General features: G+C 45.3%; 1 protein-coding gene across 1 annotated transcript in view; it reads right to left on the bottom strand.

Moving 5' to 3' along the window:
• Window positions 1-26056, bottom strand: part of EXOC3 (exocyst complex component 3) — a 569566-nt gene that overhangs the window by 509584 nt on the left and 33926 nt on the right. Inside the window, exon 2 of the mRNA XM_073630729.1 lies at window positions 6494-6643. Within this exon, the coding sequence (XP_073486830.1) occupies window positions 6494-6637 (144 nt within the window). The 5' untranslated portion in view covers window positions 6638-6643. The remainder of the gene's footprint in view (window positions 1-6493; window positions 6644-26056) is intronic.

Genomic DNA, 26056 nt, shown 5'->3' with positions numbered 1-26056 from the left:
TAATGGAAGAAGGAGGAAAATGTTTTAATTTTCTCATTGAATGCAGTCCTAATTTACAATAATACTTTACTTTATGACAATCTGCCACTAGGAAGGGGGCTGACCCAAGCTGCGTAAGATGCCACCTAAATTGTTAAAGCTAAGTTTACCACCCTTTTTCTGTTACAATCGTTTTTATTATGTTTTTCTTTTTTGAGGTATAAAAAGAATACAAAATATAGAAACAACAGTTATTTTCTAAGGTAACATACACAGCAGTGTGGGCTCACATAAGGCAACAAGGAACAAAGTTGGACTGCTTGATAGTTCGATGAAAGGTCTAGGTAATGATAGTGGGCCGACTCGCAGCAGTTCTAGAATGTGAAGGACCCTGATTGAAAGTAAAACAGTGCCCTTCCAAGTAAAAAAAAAAAAAAAAGAGCCCTCAAAACCTAGAACATAGTAAAACCTAAGCATCAATGAAAATTCTATATAACAACAATATAAGGTCCAAACATCTGTTCGACCATGTATTTGGGTCCAAGGACCCCTCTATCAATACCTGGAGGGCCAAATACATATAAAAAAAACCTTTGAGAAATCATAGAGAAGAGAGGTACTGAGGGAGTATAGAAGAAAGAATAGTAGGTCTAAACGAAGAAAAAAAGGAAAAAAGTGGTTCCACCCGGGAGTCAATTCTGTGTTTCTATTACCTGCAAGAAACTAAGTTTTAGGAACCATGAATGGGACTGAGACAGAAGCGCAGTAAAAAAAAAAAAAAAAAAATCACACTTTTTAATAAAATGGTCAAATGGTATAAACAGAGCAAATGTAGTCAAAACATAACCAGGGCTAGGTAACCAGAGCGGGTAGTTGGAACAAGCCAGTGAAACAGGAATCCAGAGATCAGTGTAGTAGAGGCAGTAAACAGGATCAGGAACCATAGGGGAGTCAGCCAGGCAAAAGTCTTTAACAGGAAAACACAGCATAGAGTATCAGGATATGTTGACCAGGCAAAGGCACAGGAGATCTGATCCAGGCAGTTTAAATAGCCAGCAGGGCTAGCTGATGAAGACCAGGTGATTCACTGTGGAATGAAGAGTACTGGCAATTAATCTACAGATGAGCACAAAGCTCTGAGAAGGAAGGGTTGAGCCCAGCCCTGAAGCTAAGCCAGTGGGACCACATTTTTTCAAAGTGCGATTGCTTATTACAATCACAATCATTTCATTCAGCAAGATCCAGGTAAGTTTACGTTTCACCAAAGAAAGCTCTATAACCAGACTTTTCCATGCCGATGCGATAGTGATTTTAGCTGCTAAAAACAAAGTAAATGAATGTCTGTGTGTGTCTTCAGACATTTTCAACTGGCTTATTCAACAGGGCTATGCTCACATCCTTGGTAATATTTACCATAGTTACTGAGTAAATAAAAGAATGAAGGTTCATCCAAAAGCGACAAATTTTAGGACAAGTCCACCATATGTGTAAAGTAGTGCCTATCTGGTCACAACCTGTGAAGTAGGATGCCAAGCAACCTGGGTACATTCGTGATAGGCGCTCTGGCACCAAATACCATCTGGCCTGAACTTTGTATCCTACTTCGATCAGAGCAGTAAATTCGGGTACTTAAGGAACACCTGGAAAGTAAAGTGGATGTAAAGCCTCTCATATACCCAGTGAAGTAAATAGCCTCAGATGATACACAGATGAAGCAAATCCCCCAACATAGGTTTTACATACATATCTTCCATCTTCAACTTTATATATTCTTTAGAAAGTTGCGATCACGTTAGATTTTCTCTTCCTGGTTAGCACTGCAGTGAAGCCTGGGCATACAGTCAAGACAGATTATTGGAGGAAAGGCACACACCTCCTCTCCTTATAGGTAGAGACTTTCAGATCTGTTCATTGAATCATTCAGCACGCTGTTAATCTATTTATAGCATCCTCCCCAATACAAAACTCGGGCTGCAGGAGACTGTGTCGGAGAGCTTGTCAGAAGTTATCATGCTGATAACAGAAGAACCGGCAGGAGAGAGCTGTGGGACATAGTGCTTTGAAGAAAGATAAGAAAATACTGCAGATATATGTGCCCAGCTCAAATTTCATGAATCGGGTTTACATCCACTTTAACCACTTGACAACTGGGCACTTAAACCCCCTTCCTAACCAGACCAATTTTCAGCTTTTGGTGCTCTCACATTTTGAATGACAATTACTCAGTCATGCAACACTGTATCTTTATGAAATTTTTGTCCTTTTTTCACACAAATAGAGCTTTCTTTTGGTGGTATTTAATCACTGCTGGGTTCTTTATTTTTTGCGCCGTAAAAGAAAAAAGACCGAAAAATCTGTAAAAAAATACATTTTTCTTCATTTCTGTTATAATATTTTGCAAATTAGTAATTTTTCTTCATATATTTTGGCCAAAATTTATACCGCTACATATCTTTGGTAAAAATAACCCAAATCGGTGGATATTATTTGGTCTTTTTGAAAGTTATAGAGTCCAAAAGCTATGGTGCGCATATCTGAAAATTGATCACACCTGAATTACTGACGGCCTATCTAATTTCTTGAGACCCTAACATGCCAGAAAAGTACAAATACCCCCCAAATGACCCCTTTTTGGAAAGAAGACATTCCAAGGTATTTAGAAAGATGCATGGTGAGTTTTTTGAAGTTGTCATTTTTTCCCACAATTCTTTGCAAAATCAAGGTTTTTTTTTTACTTTTTTTTTTTTCCACAAAATTGTCATATTAGCAGGGTATTTCTCACAGACCGCATATGCATACCACAAATTACACCCCAAAACACATTCTGCTATTACTCCCGAGTATGATGATACCACATGTGTGAGACTTTTACACAGCGTGGCCACATACAGAGGCCCAACATGCAGGGGAGCACCTTCAGGCGTTCTGGAGCACCCAGGCCAATTCTGACATTTCTCTCCTACATGTAAAAATCATCATTTATTAGCTAGAAAATTACTTAGAACCCCAAAACATTATATATGTTTTTTTAGCAAAGACCCTAGAGAATACAATGGCGGTCGTTGCAACTTTTTATCTCGCACGGTATTTGCGCAGCAATTTTTTTAACGCGTTTTTTTTGGAAAAAAAAATGTTTTGTGCTTTACAAAAACCAAAACAGTAAAGTTAGCCCAATGTTTTTGCATAATGTGAAAGATGAAGTTACGCCGAGTAAATAGATACCCAACATGTCACCCTTCAAAATTGCACGCGCTTGTGGAATGGCGCCAAACTTTGCTACTCAAAAGTCCCCATAGGCGACGCTTTAAAATTTTTTACTGGTTACATGTTTTGAGTTACAGAGGAGGTCTAGGGCCAAAATTATTGCTCTCGCTCTACCGATCGCAGCGATACCTCACATGTGTGGTTTGAACACCGTTTTCATATGTGGGCGGGACTTACGTATGCGTTCGCTTCTGCATGCGAGCACACAGGGACAGGGGCGCTTTAAAAAATTTTTTTTTTTTTTTATTGTTCATTTTACTTTATTTATTTTAGTTTGATGCTTTTTTCCAAAAAAAAAAAATTTTGACCACTTTTATTCCTATTACAAGGAATATAAACATCCTTGTAATAGGAATATGGCATGACAGGTCCTCTTTACAGTGAGATATGGGGTCAATAAGACCCCACATCTCACCTCTATGCTGGGAAGCCTGAAAAAAAAAAAAAAAAAAAAGATCCTGGCTTCGATCGTAGCGGTGAGTCGGTAGAAGCACCGCAAGGCGCCGGGAAGGGGGGACGTCCCCTCTCGCCTCCCGTAAGAACGATCAAGCAGTGGAACAGCTGCTATGATCGTTCTCATGGTGTAGGGAATCGCCGGCTGAAAAAGCTGATATCTGAATGATGCCTGTAGCTGCAACCATCATTCAGATATCTCCGCACAAAGTCAAGGACGTTGTATGACGGCCGGCGGGCGGGAAGTGGTTAAAACGCTTTTTTTTTTTTTAACACAAAGTTGTCCATTTATACAATATTTCTACCACATAACATGTACATACCAAAAATGACACCCCAAAATAGATTCTCCTGCTCCTCCTGAGTACGGCGATACCACATGTGTGAGACTTCCACAGCCTGGCCACATACAGAGGCCGAGTACAGCTGAGCATGGCTCAGCATGGCAGGGTATGGCGGGGTATTGCGGAGTATGGCGGGGTATTGCGGGGTATGGCGGAGTATGGCGGGGTATGGCGGAGTATGGCGGGGTATGGCGGAGTATGGCGGGGTATGGCGGAGTATGGCAGGGTATTGCGGAGTATTGCGGGGTATGGCGGAGTATGGCGGAGTATGGCGGGGTATGGCAGAGTATGGCGGAGTATGGCGGGGTATTGCGGGGTATTGCGGGGTATGGCGGGGTATTGCGGGGTATGGCGGGGTATGGCGGAGTATGGCGGGGTATTGCGGAGTATGGCGGGGTATGGCGGGGGCATGGCAGAGTATGGCGGGGGGCATTGCAGAGTATGGCGGGGGCATTGCAGAGTATTGTGGGGGCATTGCAGAGTATTGCACAGCATTGCAGAGTATTGTGGGGGCATTGCAGAGTATTGTGGGGGTATTGCAGAGTATTGTGGGGGTATTGCAGAGTATTGTGGGGGTATTGCAGAGTATTGCACAGCATTGCAGAGTATTGTGGGGGCATTGCAGAGTATTGCAGAGTATTGTGGGGGTATTGCAGAGTATTGCACAGCATTGCAGAGTATTGTGGGGGTATTGGAGTATTGCACAGCATTGCAGAGTATTGTGGGGGTATTGCAGAGTATTGTGGGGGTATTGCAGAGTATTGTGGGGGCATTGCAGAGTATTGCACAGCATTGCAGAGTATTGTGGGGGTATTGCAGAGTATTGCACAGCATTGCAGAGTATTGTGGGGGCATTGCAGAGTATTGCAGAGTATTGTGGGGGTATTGCAGAGTATTGCACAGCATTGCAGAGTATTGTGGGGGTATTGCAGAGTATTGCACAGCATTGCAGAGTATTGTAGGGGTATTGCAGAGTATTGTGGGGGTATTGCAGAGTATTGCACAGCATTGCAGAGTATTGTGCTGGTATTGCAGAGTATTGCACAGCATTAGTAGTGAGGGATGGCTGAGCATGGATGGATGGATGTCTCTGTGCAGCGCTGTGGGCACTACACATCCAGCCCACAGCGCTGCAGACATCCATCCATCCCCCTCCCCGCTCACAGTGTACCGATCGGTACACAGGAGGGGAGGAGAGGAACCGGCGTCATCAGATGACGCCGGTCTGTTTACATGTGATCGCTCCGTCATTTGACGGCTCGATCACATGGTAAACGGCCGCGATCAGCGGCCATTTACCGGGATCCGTGATGCGCCGGGTCCCCTGGACCCGGCGGTCACGGATGTGTTCAGGTGCGCGCCCCAGGGGGCGCGCGAGAGGGGAATTCTGGGAGGACGTCATAGTACGTCCACCCAGAGTTATCCAACCGCCCTGCAGCCGTCATTCGGCTATGGGCCGGTTGGTAAGTGGTTAAGAATACTTTGTAGTTTGTTAATAAGTTCACATAATACAAAGCCTTCTGTTGCCGGGCAAGAAGAGAAGAGGGACAAGAAGAGTGGCTGCAAACGACCCTGCAGCTGTTGTATCAGAGATTCAGAAAGGTCCAGTCTTGGAGTGCTAAAGTATTGCGATAGCTATACTCTCGGCGCTTAATAAAAATGCAAATAGTAAATAAAACAGAAAAGTCCACAAGAGGACATATAACTTGTTGGACTTAACCCTTTATAAGCCAGAAGATTTTTCAAGTCCTGCAAATCCTGGAGTTGGAACATTTTATACTTTACCATTACATGGGAATAAAAAACAAGTCAAATTTTTCCTAAAATTTCAATATACCGTATATACTCGAGTATAACGACTTTTTCAGCACATCTTTTCAGTCTCCTGCTGTGTCATGCAGTTTTAACTGTTTGGCGGCCGTCCACTGTAACAAAGCCCCACCTCCTCCTCGTCTGTGATAGACGGAACACTGAACACTGATACAATATTGGGAAACTGAATCAGTGTTCCGTCTATCATGGACGAGGAGGAGGCGGGGCTTTGTTACAGTGGACGGCCGCCGAACTAAGACTGCAATTGCATGACACAGCGGGAGACACCTGCTGTTTGTAGTCAACGGTACAGGTGGGCACAGTGCGGCTGCAGATGGACATTGTTTACCAGTAGCTGCTGCATTTCCCACCCTAGGCTTATACTCGAGTCAATACATTTTCCCAGTTTTTTGTGGTAAAATTAGGTGCCTCGGCTTTTATTCGGGCCGGCTTATACGCAAGTATATACAGTAAGTGAGACCTGCATTCCCTTGATTGATTTTATTGCCCCACATTCAATCCCCTCTTAATCTACATGTCCTTTATACACTGCTTAACACTATACCCAATATTCAAAATGTGGACTTTAAAATTATTTGTAGAGAGTCAAAAAATAAACAAACAATGCCAGAAATTCTTACTTTTAGCCTGGCCTCCACAGATGCTTTCTTTCGAGCCTCTCTCCTTCGATATTGTTCTACTTTATCCAGTTGATCGGGCCTCTGCAGCATTCCTGCGACACGCTGAACTGCAGTGGCCATTGCCTCCTTGTCTGGCTCCTCCATTCTCACCTGTAACAAAATTGTATCAACATTTTAAAAGAGAATCCGTAACTTTGCCCTATGCGGAAAAAGCCAAATTTGTGTTTGCATTTATTTTATTTTTATTTTTTTTTAAGCTGGCAGAAGTATAGTCAAAAATGATTTTTAGCCATTTGCACAGCATAAATAAGTTAGTGCTAACTAAGTAAGCTCAATCTCTGGCTGCTGCAGAGTTTGCTACGTATCTTAATATTAATAAGGCAGCAGTCTCCTGATATCGCCAATGTCAAGGGCTGATTCACTTAGTTCCAGCTGCAGTACAAGTATCACAGTTCACACCTGCTCTATTCAGAAAAGCCTTGCAAAATTCTATTTTTTCTGTTATTAGGAGGGGAAATAGTTAGGTTTATCCATAATGGAGAAAAAACGATCCACAGCAATCAGTGTACTGCAGCTGGAACTACATGGATCAGTGCCGGATGTTCATTGCCCAACAGGGGACTGCTGCATTAGTAAAAGTAAGGTATGTAACAAATGCTACAGCAGCCAGGGATGGGGCACACATGATTAGAGTGAACTTATTTATACTGTGTAAATGGCCACATCATAGAAGTCGATTGATAAAAAAAACTGACTTCTATCGAGTGCAAAGGCCACACACTGATCAAAATTTGGCTCATCACAGCTAGACCAACCAAATTTCGATCAATGTATGGCCAGCTTAAAAACAGAAAATTGTATCCTACTTACTGCAATTTTCTTTTCCTGGTACCTATCCATGGCAGCATATGTATGATAGTAGCCCAGCCTACTTCCGCCCACAGGACCAGTGCATAGCTATAAAAAGTTAACACCCACACAACAGTCCATTCTCTGTACATCATCACTAGGAACGAACTGGGTGGGTTCGCTATGCTGCCATGGATAGGCACCAGGAAAAGAAAATTACAGTAAGTAGGATACAATTTTCTGTTTTCCTGGTGCCTCCATGGCAGCATACAAATGATAGATCAATAACTAGCTAATCAGGGTGGAAAGCTTCAGCAAATTAGATCATAAGAAAGTAAGAGTAAGCTACTGGCTGCCTGCCAAAGACAGGTGTAGTGAGGACTACTAAGCCCATCAGTAGTGCTAAAAGAATGCAACATAATAGAACCGGATTGGCTCCCCTGCCTGCCATGTTGGCTGACATCTCACTATGGGATAAGTAAGCAAATGCCCACAGGGTCCTGATGCCATGACAACAGAAAAGCAGTGAACTTCCTGCAGCTCGAAGAGCTTCCCAGATAATTATTATACGAGAAGCTGGTTTCAGATAAGGCTGAAGGTTTGCCTGGTAAAAAACAAATTGAGCACCATCTGCGATACCCTCACCATCTGCACCAACATTCAAATCCCCAGGACAGTCCCCCGGAGCGCACCGCCTTCTCAAGGGGACACGCCCCCAAAGCATGCCCCAAAAATTACAGCGCAGACAGAAATAGGACAACAGACAGCACACAAATGCTCCTGCAACAAGTGCGTTCATCTGGCCACAATCACCCCAAGCCCCTGGTAGAACACAGGGAAAGGGAGGATAGAAGCCTAGGTGGCAGCCTGGCACCCCTTATTCATCTTGGAGCTGCTGTCAGCTCTCCCAAAAGACAGAGAAAGACCCAGCTGTGAAACAGTACAGCCCCAAGGAATTGTAGTGGAAGAGTAGATATTAAAGTACCGTATTTATCGGCGTATAACACACACTTTTTTCCCCTTAAAATCAGGGGAAAAAATTGCGGGTGCGTGTTATACGCCGATCCCCCCACTGACTGTGAGCAGAGGAGCGAGCGCCTCCGACATACATAGACAGCCGAGTGTACTCAGCTAGGTTCGGCTAGCTCCACTCACAGTCACTCCCAGTCCCTCCCTATGATGGATATAACACAGGGACTGGGCGTGACTGTGAGCAGAGCTAGCTGAACCTAGAACATACATAGCCTAGTACACTCGGCTATGTATGTACATCGGCGGCGCTCGGCTCCGCCCACAGGACTACAAGAGGAGCCGAAAGCAGCCGCGAGCCGCCGAGAGACACAGGACCGGCTCTGTGTCTCTAGGGCGGCGCCATATTTAAAAACTGCAGTGACACTAACAAGTTTGCAGTGTCACTGGGCAAGGCTGCAAATGACACTAAAAGGCTGCAGATGACACTGAAAGGCTGCAAAGGACACTGAAAGGCTTCAAAGGACACTGAAAGGCTGCAAATGACACTACAAGGCTGCAAATGACACTACAAGGCTGCAAATGACACTACAAGGCTGCAAATGACACTACAAGGCTGCAAATGACACTACAAGGCTGCAAATGACACTACAAGGCTGCAGATGACAGTACAAGGCTGCAGATGACAGTACAAGGCTGCAGATGACAGTACAAGGCTGCAGATGATACTGGCAATGCTGCAAATGACACTACAAGGCAGCAGATGGACACTGATAAGGCTGCATTGATGGGCATTTAAATGTAAGTTTTTTTCCTTAAAATTGCCTCCTAAACTTGGGGTGAGTGTTATACGCCGATGAATACGGTATTTCCTTGTGTAATCTGTACAGCCAGGTCCTTAGTGTGCAAAGCAGGAAAAGCTCCCACTAGAGCTATGGCCCCTGACCACAGCACCAGAAATGGAAGCTTTCCATGTGTCTAAATGCACCTGGCCCTGGCTCTAATGCTGTCAAATAACTCTACAGATGCAGTGTGTGCACCAAAATAGGCAAGAAGAAAATACACCTGGGATGTAATTTAAAGTACAACTATCTTTTTCCTATCACCTTCCAGGGTGGCACACCTGAGAGATGAGCTCCTCCCCACAGGAAACACAATCAATTGACTTTTTATAAGTCCCCACCCTTCCCCTTGATCCCCAGTATTTATTGTGTTTCTCCTGAACACAGTAGCATGTTTGTTTTGTTTAAAGACCAAATGACCGGGGAAGGTTTGATGGTCCCCTGTTGAGACAGGTTTTAGGGAGGCCTGAACTAACCTGCAGGCTTGTCCTTCTCACAGGTCGCCCCCAAGTTTGCACCAGCGCTCTGGCCGCAGGGTACTGTAAGGATAAACTCCCAAAGTCCCACTCAAAGCCCTTCTGCTATAACTGTATAAACAAATTAGCAGGAAAAGAAGCTTCTGCATTGATGAAAACATTTCTCTCATCTATGCAAACGGAAATGCTGGCAACAGTCAAAGCTTTCCATGATGCCAATGGGTAGTCAACAACCCAGGGACCTGACACAGAGGAGCTTACCCCGAGAGAAGGCACATCCTCCCAGGAGAGCCTCTTTGGAGGGGGACCTAGTGCCCTTCTCCCACCCTCACAGTCACTCCCTCTAGGCCAGGTAGAGGAGGACGGGGGGGGATATGGAAAGCCAGGCCAGGTCAGAACACAGCTCAGAGGGGGAGCTGGATCCAGACCTGTTAAGTCAGACTCAGGAGGATGCCAGGTTAAGGAGACACCTCTTTACCCCAGATGATCTGGATGGACTCCTGCAGGCAATATATGCTACTGAGGAGATTCCAGAAGCCCCTAGAGCAGGGGTCTCAAACTGGTGGCCCTCCAGCTGTTGGGGAACTACAAGTCCCATCATGCCTCTGCCTGAGGGAGTCATGCTTGTAACTGTCAGCCTTGCAATGCCTCATGGGACTTGTAGTTTCGCAACAGCTGGAGGGCCACCAGTTTGAGACCCCTGCCCTAGAGTAACCTCAGCACAGGACAAGGTATACAGGGGGCTGAGCAAGACTCAATCCAAAGTGTTCCCACTCCATCAATCCCTAAAGGATCTGATCCTACAGGAATGGAGGGAGCCTGAAAGGAGGATTGTCAGACAAAAAGCTTGGAAAAGGAGGTTTCCCTTTAATCAGACTGACGAAGAGACATTCTTTAAGCTCCCAAGATTGGATGCCGCCCTGTCTCAAGTCACCAAGCTGTCTGACCTATCCTTTGAGGATGCAGGCAGTATTAAGGATCCGATAGACCATAGAGCAGAATCCCTTCTTAGAAAAGCTTGGGAGGCTAATACATCAGCCATGGGTCCAGTCTTAGCAGCAGCCTGTGTAGCCAGGAATGCAGATTTCTGGGTGGAGTAATTGACCAAGCACCTGTCTCAGGAATCTGAAGCGGGTGACATCCTTGACTCCCTATCAGTGATAGGAAAAGCTGTCGCTTACCTCGCAGATGCTGCAGTTGAGTCTACAAGAGCCTCGGCTAAAACGGCCGCATTAATCAACTCAGCTAGGAGAGCTGTCTGGATTAAGGCTTGGGAAGGAGATGTTACGTCAAAGGGTAAACTGTATGGCCTTCCCTTTCAGGGTCCATTGCTGTTTGGCCAGGGCCTGGACGACATACTGTCTAGGTCTTCAGAAAAGGGTAAAAAATTCCCAATAAAGCCCAAAAAAGAAAAATTTAAAAGAATTTTTCGAGGTCCCCCAGGGCAACCACAGCATAGAGCCAAAAAGGAGCCCAGCAAACGGTGGGGCTTTGGTAGGGGAAAGCAAAAGAACAGTTTATTGTTTTCCTCCCCCAAGGTTGGCACCAAAGAAACCAAGTGACGCCAAGATCAGGGTGTCCCTCAGTGGGAAAAGATATCGGACAGCATTTACATCTGCCAGATCCTGCAAGAGGGTTATCCTCTGGAGTTCTCAGCAAAACCCCCCTCTATGATCACCCTTACACATCCCCCCAGGGATACCCTGAAATGATCTGCCCTCCTGGAGGGTATCCAGGAATTGGTGGAACAGCAGGTGGTGGTACCAGTACCAAAGGAACAACAGTACCAGGGATTCTACTCCCACATATTCGTTGTTCGCAAGCCGTCAGGAGTATCGGCTGATAGTAAACTTAAGAAACCTGAACAAGTACCTGGAATACAAAAAGTTTACTATGGAGAGTATCTACTCCGTACGCAAAAACCTCATGAAGGGGGCCTTCATGACGACTCTGGACATCAGGGATGCCTACCTGCATGTGCCAATTCACATGGATCATCAGGCATTCCTGAGGTTCGTGGTAGCAGTCGGAGGGGAGGTTTTTCACTGGCAGTTCAGAGCAGTTCCATTCGGGTTAAGAGCCAGCCCAAGGAATTTTACAAAAATCCTAGCAGAGGCAGTAGCCTTTCTACATCTCCAGGGTATATATCTCTAATTCCATACCTGGACGATATACTGATCTCCGCACCATCAGCCACCCAGGTCAGATCAGATACTAACAAAGTAATGTCGGTTCTAAAAAACCTGGGTTGGGTAATCAACACGGAAAAATCCTCCCTCGAACCAGATCAGGTCAAGACCTTTCTTGGTTACAGAGTGGACACCAGACTGCAGAAGCTCTTCTTGCCAGAGGACAAGGTGACCCTAGCACTGATTCCGCGAGTTCTTCAGAAGCTCAGCCAGTCCCCAGGCCAGCTCCTTCTGATAGCACACTAGTGGTCTGTTCCTGGTGTAAAGAAAGACAGATGACCACCACTGTTCCAGTTATTCTGGAGTTTCTCCAGGACGGAGTAGACCAAGGTCTAGCGGTCAGCACCCTTTGGGTTTAGATAGTGGCCCTCTCAGTCTATCTTGATGTAAGATTAGCAAAGGAAGACCTCATTAAACGTTTTCTGCTGGCCAGGGAAAGGATTTCCCCCGTCTCCAAAAGTAGTTTCCCACCATGGGACTTGACAAGGGTGTTAGAGGCATTATCTAGACACCCATTTGAACCTATAAAAGAGGTGCCCTTTAAGTTTCTAACCTTAAAATTATCATTTTTGTTAGCAATTACTACAGCCAGGAGGGTCGGGCATGAAGCAACCTTTCCTATTGGTACAGCCAGGTAGGGTCACCCTCAGGGCAGATCCCTTGTATCTACCAAAGGTAGCATCCTTATGTCATTGGACGCAAGATATAACATTGCCATCCTTTTGTGATAAACCAAAAAACGAGAAAGAAAAGAAACTTAATTGTCTTGATGTAAGAAGATGTCTCCTTACCTATCTAGAAAGAACAAAGAATTTTACAAGGTCCAGTCACCTGCCAGTTTTTTACGCTGGGTCTAGGAAGGGACTTCAGGCTTCTAAAGCCTCAGTCTCCAGATGGATCAGGGAAGCTCACTTCAACCAGCTAAAAAGGTAAATAGCAACTAGTAACGATGACGAAAAGAATATTTAAATAGTATGTGACCGATCATATATAAAAAACAATTGCAAATTAATTGAAAGTGCAAAGTGCAATCACAATAAACAAAATTAACATCAGTGAATATCCTTAGTCAGGAAATTAAAATGTGAAATGCAAAGAGTGCAGAATGCTGCAGGAATACACCTTCCTGTATACAGTGCAAAATATACGGTGTAAACAGTATAATGCTGTGCGTGGTATGCACACAGCAGGCATACAGTAAAAACAAAGTGACTCGTGCAATAACAAATCCACGTGACTAATAATCCATAATGGCCAAATATAGCAGTCAGTGAACATAAACATATGGAAATCCTCCTTCACAGAGTGAATCAGCTTCCTGGCATGCACATACTGCAGTGAAGTGCTTAAATGGATATAGAATAGTGTTCCTCTTTGTGTCAAAACCACACACTAATAAGTAATGGCCCCTTACCTTCAGGTAATGGGGTATTAGCATATGACCAGTGTTGGGAGTAGCAACCTTTTCTTCTATGCTCGAAATCCTAATGCAGGAAGTTAGTCCCTCAGCAGGTACAAGGTGCACAAAATAGAAAAAAGGAAGGTCCCAGATAGTGTAATATTGTCAGGCTAAAGCTTGATTTTATTAACTCAATTGAAGGTGCTCACATAACATCAGTGAAAAAATGGCTCATCTCCGACGAGCGGCGAGCTCGTAAGCCTCAGTCAGCATAAAGTGCCTGTCCCGTCCCTATGCGTGACATCACACACCACGTGACTTCATCAGGGGATACATGGAGGCACAATAGATGTCTTTAAATAGCTATCTCATAGACAATAATGGGCGGCCATTTTCTTGTAGTCCCCTGGAAGATAACATAGCAGCCATCTTCCCGGAGGTACACGGACGCAGCCATTGTATTGGTTGTCAACTATATAGCCGCACGGCCGTCAATGGGGCTATGGGCGGTGTATCGTTTAGTCAGCTGCATGCTAGCAGCCTATGGGCGGACCAGTGCACTTTATAATTTACATGCACAGGGTTGTCCGCAGAAGAATGTTTTCTAGGCTTTTTTCATGAAATGAAGATGGCTGGATTAGGCTTCATAGGATAAGTTAACACATTTTGGAACATGTTACAATGTTCCACCCATATTTAGGGTGGCACATGTTCCAACAGCTGCAGCCTATCCCCAGTGACAGCGGGCAGGCATCTTTTCTAGTTGCCCGCTTTTACTGTTTGAAAATAACAGGGCCGCGAGGGGCTCCGTCCAGCCATTCATTCACAGTCCACAGTCCAGAAACTACAAATCCCAATAGCCTTTGCGACTGTCCTTGGGGTGGATACATTTTACATTCTCTGTTAGCTCACCATCTATTTAGAGAGCCCTTAGACTGGATTTGTATGAGGCGATTTTCATTAAGATAAATAAATATGAATGAAAACGCAGGTCAACCCGATTCAGAAAACCTGTACATGCATGTCGACATGCATAAGGATGCATGTTGATGTGCAATGCAATGTGAATTGCCATCTGCGTTGAAATATTTTTTGATGCGTTTTCATTGATTTCAATGGCCAATATCAGACAAAAAAAAAAAAAAAAAACACACAAATAAATCCAGCCTGTGTTACCCATGCTGTGGGGTTTATCCAACACTGTATGCATTAAACCACCAAATGCTCATGGAATTAACCACTTAAGGACCAGCCTCGTTTTGGATTTTAGGTGTTTACATGTTTAAAACAGTTTTTTCTGCTAGAAAATTACTTAGAACCCCCAAACATTATATATGGTTTTTCTTCTAACACCCTAGAGAATAAAATGGCGGTCGTTGCAATACTTTTTTTTTGCACCGTATTTGCGCAGCAGTCTTAAAAGCGCACTTTTTTTGGAAAAAATTCACTTTTTTGAATAAAAAAATAAGACAACAGTAAAGTTAGCCCATTTTTTTTTTTATATTGTGAAATATAATGTTACGCCAAGTAAATTGATACCCAACATGTCACGCTTGAAAATTGCGCCTGCACGTGGAATGGCGTCAAACTTTTACCCTCAAAAATCTCCATAGGCGACGTTTAAAAAATTCTACAGGTTGCATATTTTGTGGTACAGAGGAGGTCTAGGGCTAGAATTATTGCTCTCGCTCTACCGGTCGCATGTGTGGTTTGACCACCGTTTTCATATGCGGGCGCTACTCGCGTATGCGTTCGCTTCTGCACGCGAGCTCGTCAGGACGGGGCAGTTTTAAATTTTTTTTTTTTTTTTTATTATTATTTATTTTACAATATTTTATTTATTTTTACACTGTTTTAAAAAAAAAAAAAATGGTGTGACTTTTATTCCTATTACAAGGAATGTAAACATCCCTTGTAATAGAAAAAAACATGGCAGGACCTCTTAAATATGAGATCTGGGGTCAAAAAGACCTCAGATCTCATATTTACACCAAAATGCAATTAAAAAAAAAAAAAAAAAAAAACTCATTTAGAAAAATGACATTTGAAAAAATGTGCCTTTAAGAGGCGTGGACGAAAGTGACGTATTGACGTTGCTTCCGCCCAGCAGTGTCATGGAGACGAGTGGGCGCCATCTTAGCCCCACTCATCTCCAGACACACCACGGGGAAGGACGCGATCGCCTCCGCCGCTACCGACAGCTCCGGTAAGCGGCGGAGGGCACCGGATCGCGGCGGGCCCCTCTCCCGCCACCGATAAAAGTGATCTCGTGGCGAATCCGCTGCAGGGACCACTTTTATCTGAAAGCCGGCCGCCGCACGAAAACAGGGATACCAGGGTTATGGCAGCTAGCTGCTGCCATAACAACGATATCCCCGTTCAAAGTTTGGACGTACATCGTCGTGCGGCGGTCCTTAAATGGTTAAACAAATGCCCTTTCCTTATTCTTTGCTCAAACAGGCTTCTTCCTCTCTGTGCGACCAACCACCCAAAGCTGCTTCAGGGTGACTATGAGGGCTCACCCACATTCCACAGCATTATGGAAAACAATAGAGGTGATTGTTCTTACCTCTCTGCCCTATTGTAATGTGAACAGAGCACACAGAAAGCAATTGTTTTCTATATGTCCCTGCACTTTTCAACTGCAGAAAAACTCCACACAAATGTGAACAAGCCCTTATTCCTTTCCCTTTTTCGCCAATTCTAGGGGAAAAAGAATACATTTAAAGCAGTATTAAACCCAAAAGCAAACTTACTACAGCTTACCAATTCTTAGATATGTGATGGCTGCATTAGTTTCCCTTTTAGGCTTTATTCTATTTTTATCTGGTGATCCAGCCAGTAAAGCTGTTTTTCAAAAGAACAAGATCTATTCCAGATGTTTCAGTTGACGGGATGAGACAAACCATTTAACACTGGAAGGGATGCCAACAATGATCTTCTTTTATTTATTCATGTAAAACCTTTATATTAAAAGGAAAAAAACTGTTTGCTGTAACTGATTATAAAGTGTGAGCTGGAGTTTGGATTCAGTTTGTTAGTGTACCTAAATCTGCTAATACATTTAACATTTCCCTCCCCCGCAGACTGACAATGCTGCTGTCCACAGGTGCTCCCTTTGCTTCTTTATTCAGAGTTGTGTCTCACTAAAACAGGTAGTGTATTGCTGGTCAGATCATCAGGTGAAAACAGAGGGAAAGAAGCCTGAAAAAAGAAAACGAATGCAGGCACCACATCTAATGATTGGTAAGCTGCAATATATTACAGTTTTGGTTTTGGGTTTAATACCGCTTGTTAGGGTTGTCCCGATACCACTTTTTTAAGTACAGATACTTTTTTCAAGTACTCGCCAATAACGATTCAAAATGTGACAGTATGACTGATGGGCACTGATAAGTGGCACTGACTGATGGGGACTGATAGGTGGCACTGATAGGCGGCACTTTTGGGAACTGATAGGTGGCACTTCTAGATGGCACTGACAGGTGGCTGAAATGCAGCAATAAATGACATGAGGAAAGGATTTTGAAATGCTATGCTGCAACACCCATTTTTTTTTTTTAGTTTTTTTTTTTTTTTCAATAACAAAACAACAACAGGGGAAAGAAAATAAATAAATAAATAGATGTATGTTCAATATACAGTGATCACATTCACAATACATTTAAGGAAAATATAGGTGTTTTGTTTTTTTTAACTAACAGTCAGAGTCTCCTACAATTGAAAAAGGGGGGGGGGGAGGAAGGGGGGGGGGTAGAAGAACGGATAGGCTCCACGTCTTATCTTCAGCTACACATCGCAGAACCTATATCAAAAATGCTCGTACATATATTCGGTTCAGTTCCTTGCATCATAGACTTATCAGCAGCCATCAATAACTCTGCTACTCTGGCCCTAATCTATGACCAACCGTTTTTCTTGGACCCATGGACCTCAAATTTTGGAGAATTTTTGGGGGCAATTGCAGCCTAGATAGGTCAGTTTATATAGTGGGAGGGCATTATTTATGAGCTTCTTCCATTGTTGAATTGTTGGGGGGGGGGGGGGACAGGTCCCTTCCACTGGAGCAATATCGCCTTTCTAGCATAAAAGGCCGCATAAAACACAAATAATTTCTTAGATTGGGGACCTGCCAAGTTATCCACTACACCGAGCAACAACAGGATAGGATCACACTGCACGCTCAGTCCACTGACAGAGCTAACAGTGGCTACCACCTCTCTCCAGAAGGTTTTTTATATGCCGACATGCCCACACAACATGAAAAAACGATCCCTCCTCCGAGGTGCATTTAGGGCAGAGCGGGTTGCTATCATGGTATATTATAGCTAGACGCTGTGGCATGAAATATGCTCTGTGTAAAAATTTAAGTTGGACGAACCTGTCGCGGGCAGATATCACCAGGGGGAGGTACTGCTGAATGCCCTCCTCCCAGTCATCATCAGCCAGCGAGGGTATATCCCCCTGCCAGACCAAGAACAGCTGCGAGACCTTAGAAGTATCCATTCCTACCAGGTGTGAGTACAAGGCTGATAAGGGCTTAGTCTCCTCCGCTGCACTCAGCAGGCGCACTAAACCAGTGGTTATCAGCACTGGGGGTACAGGAAACTGGGAGCGATAGGCATGCCGGAGTTGGAGATACCTAAAAATCATTCGGTTAGGCAAGTCCTTTTGTTGCTTCAACTCATCAAACGAGAGCAGGCCAACAGGGGACATTATATCGGCTAGTGTTTTAATGCCATATTGGGCCCACAGCACTGGGTCCGGTACAGTCCGGAAGTGCGGCAACCGCGGGTTCCCCCACAGTGGAGTGCGAGGGGACCAACCGTTAGGCATCCGGACCTTGGCCTGGACAATCTCCCAGACCCTAAGTGTAGTTCTCATCGAGGGGGTGATGTTTGGGCTAGATTTGGGACTGCGGTGTATCAAATTTCTTAGCTCAGCGTATGACCCGAGCAACGCCGCCTCCAAAGTTGAGGCGGGATTGACCGGCTCCTCCGACAACCACCATCTCAACGTGACCAGAACCGTCGCCCAGTAATACTTAAGAAAACAGGGCAGGGCGAGGCCCCCGAGCGAGAGGGGCAACTGTAAGGTAGATTTGGCTATTCTGGGGACTCCACCGTTCCATAGAAATGATCAGCTTGTCCAGTTTTTTAAAAAAACTCTGTGGGATATGCACCGGGGTCTGCCTAAATACATAGAGGAATCTGGGTAGTACAGATATCTTAACCAGATTGACTCTGCCTACCGGAGTAAGGGGCAGTGTCTTCCAGGCAGCGCATATCTGAGACAGGAGGGTCATTACCGGAGTCAGATTGAGAGGGAGGAATTGGGCCACGTCTCTGTGTATCTCTATTCCCAAGTATCTCAATTGTGATACCTTCTGGAGGGGGGTGTCCGGGAGTACAGACGCACCCTCCGGATGCAGCGGAAAAAGCACAGACTTCCCCTAATTAACTCGGACACCAGAGTATTTACCAAATATATCTATCAGTGAGAGGGTTGCTCCCAGAGAGTCCACCGCATTCCTAAGGTACAACAGGGCGTCATCCGCATATAAAGAAATTTTCTCCTGGACCAATCCCAAAGGAATACCGTTAACCAGAGGGGAGGAGCGGAGGAGAATCGCCATCGGCTCAATCGCCAATGCAAAGAGGGCAGGAGACAGCTCCTATGCAAGCTAAAGGGTGGCGAGAGAGTCGATCCCGTGCGGACCCTAGCCTTTGGGGATTTATAGAGAGCTTGTACCCATGATATAAAGTTAGGGCCAAAGCCAAAGCGATGCAGGACCTCCCATAGATAACACCACTCCACCGAGTCAAATGCTTTCTCTGCATCCAGGGAGGCCACTGCATCGAATCGGTCAAGCGAGTTCCGGGCCCCCAGAACAGTATATAAGCTGCGGAGATTTATATCTGTCCCCTTGCCCGGCATGAAACCGGTCTGGTCCTCATGGATCAGCGTAAGAATAACCTCATTTAATCTTTTAGCTAATATTTTAGTGAGAATTTTGGCATCTGCATTAAGCAGGGATATGGGGCGATAGGAGGTGCAGAGTTCAGGGTCTTTACCCGGTTTGGGGATGACAACAATAACTGCCTCCGCCATAGAATTCGGGAGAGTTTCTGCCTTTAGAGTCCCTGTAATCATTTCATGTAGTTTGGGTGACAATTGCTCCTCGTATTGCCGGTAGAATTCAGGTGGAAGGCCATCTACCCCGGGAGTTTTCCCCGACTGGAGTTCGCCCATCGACATCTGAACCTCTTTTAAGGTGATAGTACTATCCAAATGGGCCCAAGCATCCTCACTTAAAGTTGGGAAGTTGATCTGCTCTAAGAAAGCGTCCAGCTCCACTCCTGAATAGTCTACCCTGGAGGAGTAGAGGGTACTGTAGTACGAGGCAAAGCGTGCATTGATGGTTGCTGGGTCAGTCACCAGTGTGCCATCCTCACCTCTAAGACGGGCAATTGCGGTTACAGGTTGTTGCTCTTTAGCTAGCCAGGTCAATAGTCGGCCTGTCTTTTCCCCCTGCTCAAAGATGCGCTGCGACTGCGATAATTGTTGCTTTTTAGCCCCAGCCACCCTTAGAAGCATCACTTCACGATAGGCCGCTTGCATATCGAGCTGAGTAATCGGATTTTGTGTCAGAATATATTGAGATTCTAGATCTAGGGCCTTGGCTTCCGCCTCCTCAATAGATACCTTAGCATTATATCGGGCGTGGGAGATAGAGGTCTGGTAGCATCCCCGAATGTAGGCCTTAAAAGCGTCCCACCTGTTATGCAAAGTAGTGGATTCAGCATTGGACTCCCAATAATCAGAAATACACCCAGAGATCTCGGTTTCTATAGATTCCTCAGAGATCCAGTAGCGGGAAAGACGCCACAGTTTCTCTGACGGAGGGGTTTGGGTTTGCAGACTCACGAGCATAGGAGCATGATCCGAAATGCCCCTAGGGAGCATCTTAACATCTTGTATTTTGGGAAGCAGTCCCCCACTAACAAACATCAAATCAATCCTAGATAGTGAGCGGTAAGAGGCTGACTGGCATGTGAAGGCCTGCTCAGTAGGGAATCTCCACCGCCAGACATCTATCAAACCATAGAGTGATGTCCATTTGCTTAGGGGGGAGTCTGTGCCCGGGGGGAGTCTATCTAGGGACATGTTGAAATCTCCTGCTATAAGGAGATTATCGGTAGGGTAAGTAGGCCGGATGGGAATCAGATATTTAAGTAGAGACATATTGGCCGGTGGAGGCATATACAGGCCCAGGATTAGCAGCTCCACATTATCTACCACAACATGTACCAGTATATACCTTCCCTCCGGGTCAGCCTTAACATCCAGCAATGAGTAGGAGAGGGCCTTGTGAACGAGGACACTCACCCCTCGGGCATACCCAGAATATGTGGAATGGTGGCAATACCCCACCCATGGTTTTTTAAGGCTAAGGACCCTGCGACCCACTAGGTGGGTCTCCTGAAATATGCAGATGTGGGGAGCATATGTCTTCAGGTAGGCCATTACCAAGGACCTCTTAATTCTATCATTTAGGCCCCGAACATTCCACGAGACAATTCTTATGGGAGCCATAGGATCTTGTAGTATGTACAGTTAATAGGAGGCTGACTGTCAGACCGACCCGGGAGAGCACTAGCAGCAAACAGGTCAGAATCATCACATTGTAGGTCATTGGACATCCAGCCCCCACACTCAGCAAGATCAAGAGAGCCAAATGTCCAATATAGATCACTGTGTACATCATTCACATATGAGAATCGACAATAACAAAAAAGAAGAACAAAAAAATAGAAATAAAAATAAAAATGAACAAGGGGATAAACCGTGAACATATAAACCCCCCAACCCCTCCCACCCCGCACATCCGCTGGGGAACTCGGAGTGCATAAGCCCATAACCTGACCCATCACACAATAGGAAAATCTCCTATGGGGGCAAATAGAAGCGAACCAACGACCACCAAACACAGGGGGCGGTCAGAGAGTTCCGTGAAGTCCAGAGGCAACCATCTGAAGCCTGAGAGAGAAAAACATAAAAACTGAAAAAACTCCTGGCCGTAGCCAGGGGCACACACTTAGAGTGGGCAGCGGTATACAACCCAATAGAGTGCATCTTGTCCTGAGGAACATAGAGCCTCCAGCCAGTGAGAGGCTTCTTCAGGTGAAGTGAAATATCGGGTGGACTCCCCGTCCACCACTCGCAGGCGAGCCAGAAACAACATACTGTATTTCATACCTTTGGTACGAAGCTGTGCCTTTACTTGATCGAAGGTTCTACGGAACCTTTGAGTGTCGACGGAGAAATCCGGAAACAGCATGATCCTGGTGTTTTCGTATCAGAGCTCTGCCACTTTCTGTGCCTCCCAGAGAATCAGGTCCCTATCACGAAAATTCATGAGCCTGAAGATGAAGGTGCACAGTGGGGCCCCGGGCTGGCCCCGCGCCGGCGGCATTCTATGAGCTCTCTCCACAACAAAGTGCGGAGAGAATTGGGCCCGTGGGAGTAGGGTGCGAAACAGAGTCTCTGTGAAGACCGTAGGGTCCTGGCCTTCAGCACCCTCCGGTAAACCTATCAACCGTAGGATTTTCCTACGACTGCGGTTCTCACTGTCCTCTGCCCGTGATTTCACCTGTAATGTGTGGATGGAGGCACGGTTATCTCCAACAGAGTCCTCTGAGTCACCCACACGCCGCTTTGCTTCCCTCATGCAGTGTCAATTTTGGCCGTTAAGGTATTCTGGCAGCCGGAGATAGCCAGCATGAGAGCTTGAAAGCGATCCTTTTCCGACCCAGGATCGGCAAGGGTGGTTTGAGACGCCATGTGCGTGCGGCCTGCCGGGCTCGCTAGGCCCTGTAGTTTCAGCTGCTGGGGCGCCTTAGGAGTATATTCACCTTTCTTCCCGGAGCCAGATTTACCTCTTCTCATGCCCAGGAGTCGGCAGATGCTGATTAGGGTAAGAATAAAGCAGTAGATCCCACAATGTTCGGTTAAATTGTGCAGGCAGGAGCGGAGCTCTGCTCAAACACGTCCGCTCAGGTCTCCAGCTTGACCACGCCCCCCTCCTGCAACACCCATCTTGGTACACCCTGCACTCAGATGCAGTAAGCAGCAGCAGACATCTTGTTACACCCAGCCTGAACTATATGGGCTGGGTGTAACAAGATGTCCGCTGCTGGTTTACTGCAGCCAAGCACGGTGTACCAAGATGGGCATCGGGATGTGCAAGCTGACGGCGTCCAAATGTGATGGCTCTGGTCACCGATCCTGATGCGGCTGTGCCCTGCAAGCTTGCCTAGCTAGTTGCACTGCAGGTAAGGACTCACTCTACGCTCACTCCACCCACCAACGCTGCCCGCCGACCAGGTATCTGGTCAGGCATTTGTGCGAACATTTGTGCGAGTACAAGTACTTGTGCAAATACTCGGAATCGGTCCCGATACTAGTATCAGTATCGGGACAATGCTACGGCTTTAACCACTTCAGCCCGGAAGGATTTACCCCCTTCCTGACCAGAGCGTTTTTTGCGATTCGGCACTGCGTCGCTTTAACTGACAATTGCGCGGTCGTGCGACGTGGCTCCCAAACAAAATTGATGTCCTTTTTTTCCCACAAATAGAGCTTTCTTTTGGTGGTATTTGATCGCCTCTGTGATTTTTATTTTTTGCGCTATAAACAAAATAAGAGCGACAATTTTGAAAAAAACGCATTATTTTTTACATTTTGCTATAATAAATATCCCCCAAAAATATATAAAAAAAACATTTTTTTTCTTCAGTTTAGGCCGATCGTATTCTTCTACATATTTTTGGTAAAAAAAAATCGCAATAAGCGTTTATTAATTGGTTTGCGCAAACGTTATAGTGTTTACTAAATAGGGGATAGTTTTATGGCATTTTTATTAATAATTTTTTATTTTACTAGTAATGGCGGTGATCAGCGATTTTTATTGTGACTGCGACGTTATGGCGGACATGTCGGACATTTTTGACACATTTTTGGGACCACTGTCATTTATACAGCGATCAGTGCGATTAAAAATGCACTGATTACTGTGTAAATGACACTGGCAGTGAAGGGGTTAACCACTAGGGGGCGGGGAGGGGTTAAGTGTGACCTAGGGAGTGATTACTAACTGTAGGGGGATGGGCTGTGTGGGTGACGTCACTGATCTCTGCTCCGATGACAGGGAGCAGAGATCGAGTGACACTTGTCACTAGGCAGAACGGGGAGATGCTGTTTACAACGGCATCTCCCCGTTCATCCGCTCCGTGAGGCGATCGCGGGTATCCCCGCGGCGATCGAGTCCGCGGGACCCGCGACCCGACTCACGGAGCTCCCGGCCGGCGCGCACGCACAGGTACGCCCATTTGCCCAGCCGTGCCGCTCTGCCGACGTACATCGGTCGGCAAGCGGTTAACAGCAGGTTGTAAAGGCAGAAGGTTTTTTATCTTTATGCATTAAGATAAAAAGCCTTCTATGTGCAGCTGCCCAACACTTACCTGAGGTCCCTCTCTGTCCACGAATGTCTCGGCCATCCAAGATTCTCCTTCCTGATTGGCTGAGACACAGCAGCAATGCCATTGGCACCTGCTGCTGTCAAAGTCAGCTAGCCAATCAGGGGAGAGAGGGGGTAGGGCAGTTTGTGTCTTTTTTTTTTATAATAACAATTTGTTTTATTTACTTATATCACATTCCAATCTTAAATACAATACAACTCCTTTAAGCATTTCATCATACTTACACATTATATAAACAGACAATCTGTTGGGTGACTCCCTCCCAACATAAAACCCAAAAAATAAATAAATTAATTAATTTCTTTCCCTCCCCCCCCTCCCTCCCATCACCTCCACCCATAACATTCAGTGATTACCCCCGTGATTTTATATACAATCCAAATCAATGTGTTCACATATTTCACCCTTAATTCCCCTCCCCCCCTCATTTCTTCCATTTATACCTGTGTTAATTCTCTCCCTTTCACCGTTTCCTTTACATTTTCATCCTCTATTCCTATAGTGTCCTTCAGTGAAACCAAAATGAAAAGACCTCACAACACAATCAAAAAAAAAAAAAAACCCAACACCCCATACCCAACATCAATATTCCAGTGACACCCAAAAATTACATTTCCCATTACCTTTGCCCATCACCTTCTTAAACCTACTCCTTCTTTGGTTACCCCCGTGACTCTATATTCATTCCATTTCCTTGTGTTCACACTATTTAAACATTCCATGTTTCCCTTTTCTTCCCCCCTCTCCCAGTGTGTCAAGTCCCTCCCTCCCTCCCCAAACCCCCCCACATGAATAAATAATCCAGCACCACTCAAAATTATATTCCTCATTACCTTCACCCGTTACATTCATAATCCTACTCCTTTAATCACCCCCTTGATTCTATATCCACTCCATTTCATTGTGTTCACTTTGTTTCATCGTTCCCCTTTACCTTTTCTTTCCCTCCCTCTCGGTGTATCATACTCCCCCCTCCCTCTACCCCCTTACCCCACACTTATACCTGTGACAATATTCTCTTTCCCCCTTTGTGTCCACAAATTACATGTGTTCTCCTCCACCCTTTTTTGTGAATATTGTGTTCAAAAAAGGGCATAGCCCTAAAATATGAAGACAAGAAAGAGAGAGGGAGAAAGCAGAAAAATAAAAAAAAAATAAAAATGTCAATTTTAAATAAATAAATCCCCCCCCCCCCCAACGCAGACCTCCCCTCCTCTCTTCCTCCACAATAACTGGGCGAATCAAGGCCTCACCTCAGGCCACCTTCCCCATTCTCATCCTCATCCCGGGCATCCCCCATAATATACTTAATCCTTTTTCTTACTTTTAGTCAGAGCGGCACTGCTCTCTCCGGTTTCTCTCTTCCAATCTATGATATCTCTCCTGAATGCGGTTTCCAAATTTTCCATATCTCCTTAAATTCCTCCTGTGTGTCCTTAATTCTATACACCCACTCTTCCGCATCCATTATTTTATCTACTTCTTTTTTCCATTCAAACACTGTTGGACATCTCGTATTTTTCCAATACCTTGGTACCAGTGCCTTTGCCGCATTCAGCAAATGGGGAGTGATACTTTTTTTATATATTTTATTCGGGGCTGGCATCCCATGGAACAACAAGTGCAATACCGAAAATTCTATAGGTTTTACCGTCATCCTCTTGATCTTGAGCCACTGCTTCCCAAAATTTTTTCTCTCTTCCCCATCCTTCTAGATTCCTTTTATCCTCCCCTGATTGAAACCAAGAAAATCCCTCGAGTGGAGCCAGTGGGGAAATCATAGGTGCAATCTTGCCTTGGGCATTTAACCTGTCCCATACTAATAATGTCGTTTTAGTTATTGGCGATGTCCATTCCGATAATCCCCTATTCGCGGTTGGAATCCAGGGAGCCCCTTCTAGATCTCTGCCAGCTAATGTTTTTTCCAGGTCTACCCATATTTTATTTGCGGAATCATGGCACCAGTTCAGTATTCGGACCAGTGCCACAGCCTTATAATACAAATTCATGTCTAGTAGTCCTAAACCTCTCTCCTCTTTATGTCTCCTCAGTATATCATATGATATTCTTGGATGTCTATCCCCCCATACAAAGTTCGAAAAGGCCCTTCTTATCTGCCTGAAGAAAGCTTGTGGGAGTGTCATAGGGATGGTATATAATAGGGTTGTCCCGATAGGTATCGGCACCGATACCGAGCATTTGCCCAAGTACTTGTACTCGAGCAAATGCTCCCGATGCTTCCCCCGATACCTAGAGGACAGCTGTGATCGGCGCGTGGGGGAGTTACAAGATTCTCCC

Source organism: Aquarana catesbeiana, linkage group LG05, assembly GCF_042186555.1.
Source record: "Aquarana catesbeiana isolate 2022-GZ linkage group LG05, ASM4218655v1, whole genome shotgun sequence".
Lineage (NCBI taxonomy): Eukaryota > Metazoa > Chordata > Amphibia > Anura > Ranidae > Aquarana > Aquarana catesbeiana.
The sequence above is the reverse complement of the archived record's forward strand: the minus strand, read 5'-3'. Positions and strand labels throughout refer to the sequence as shown.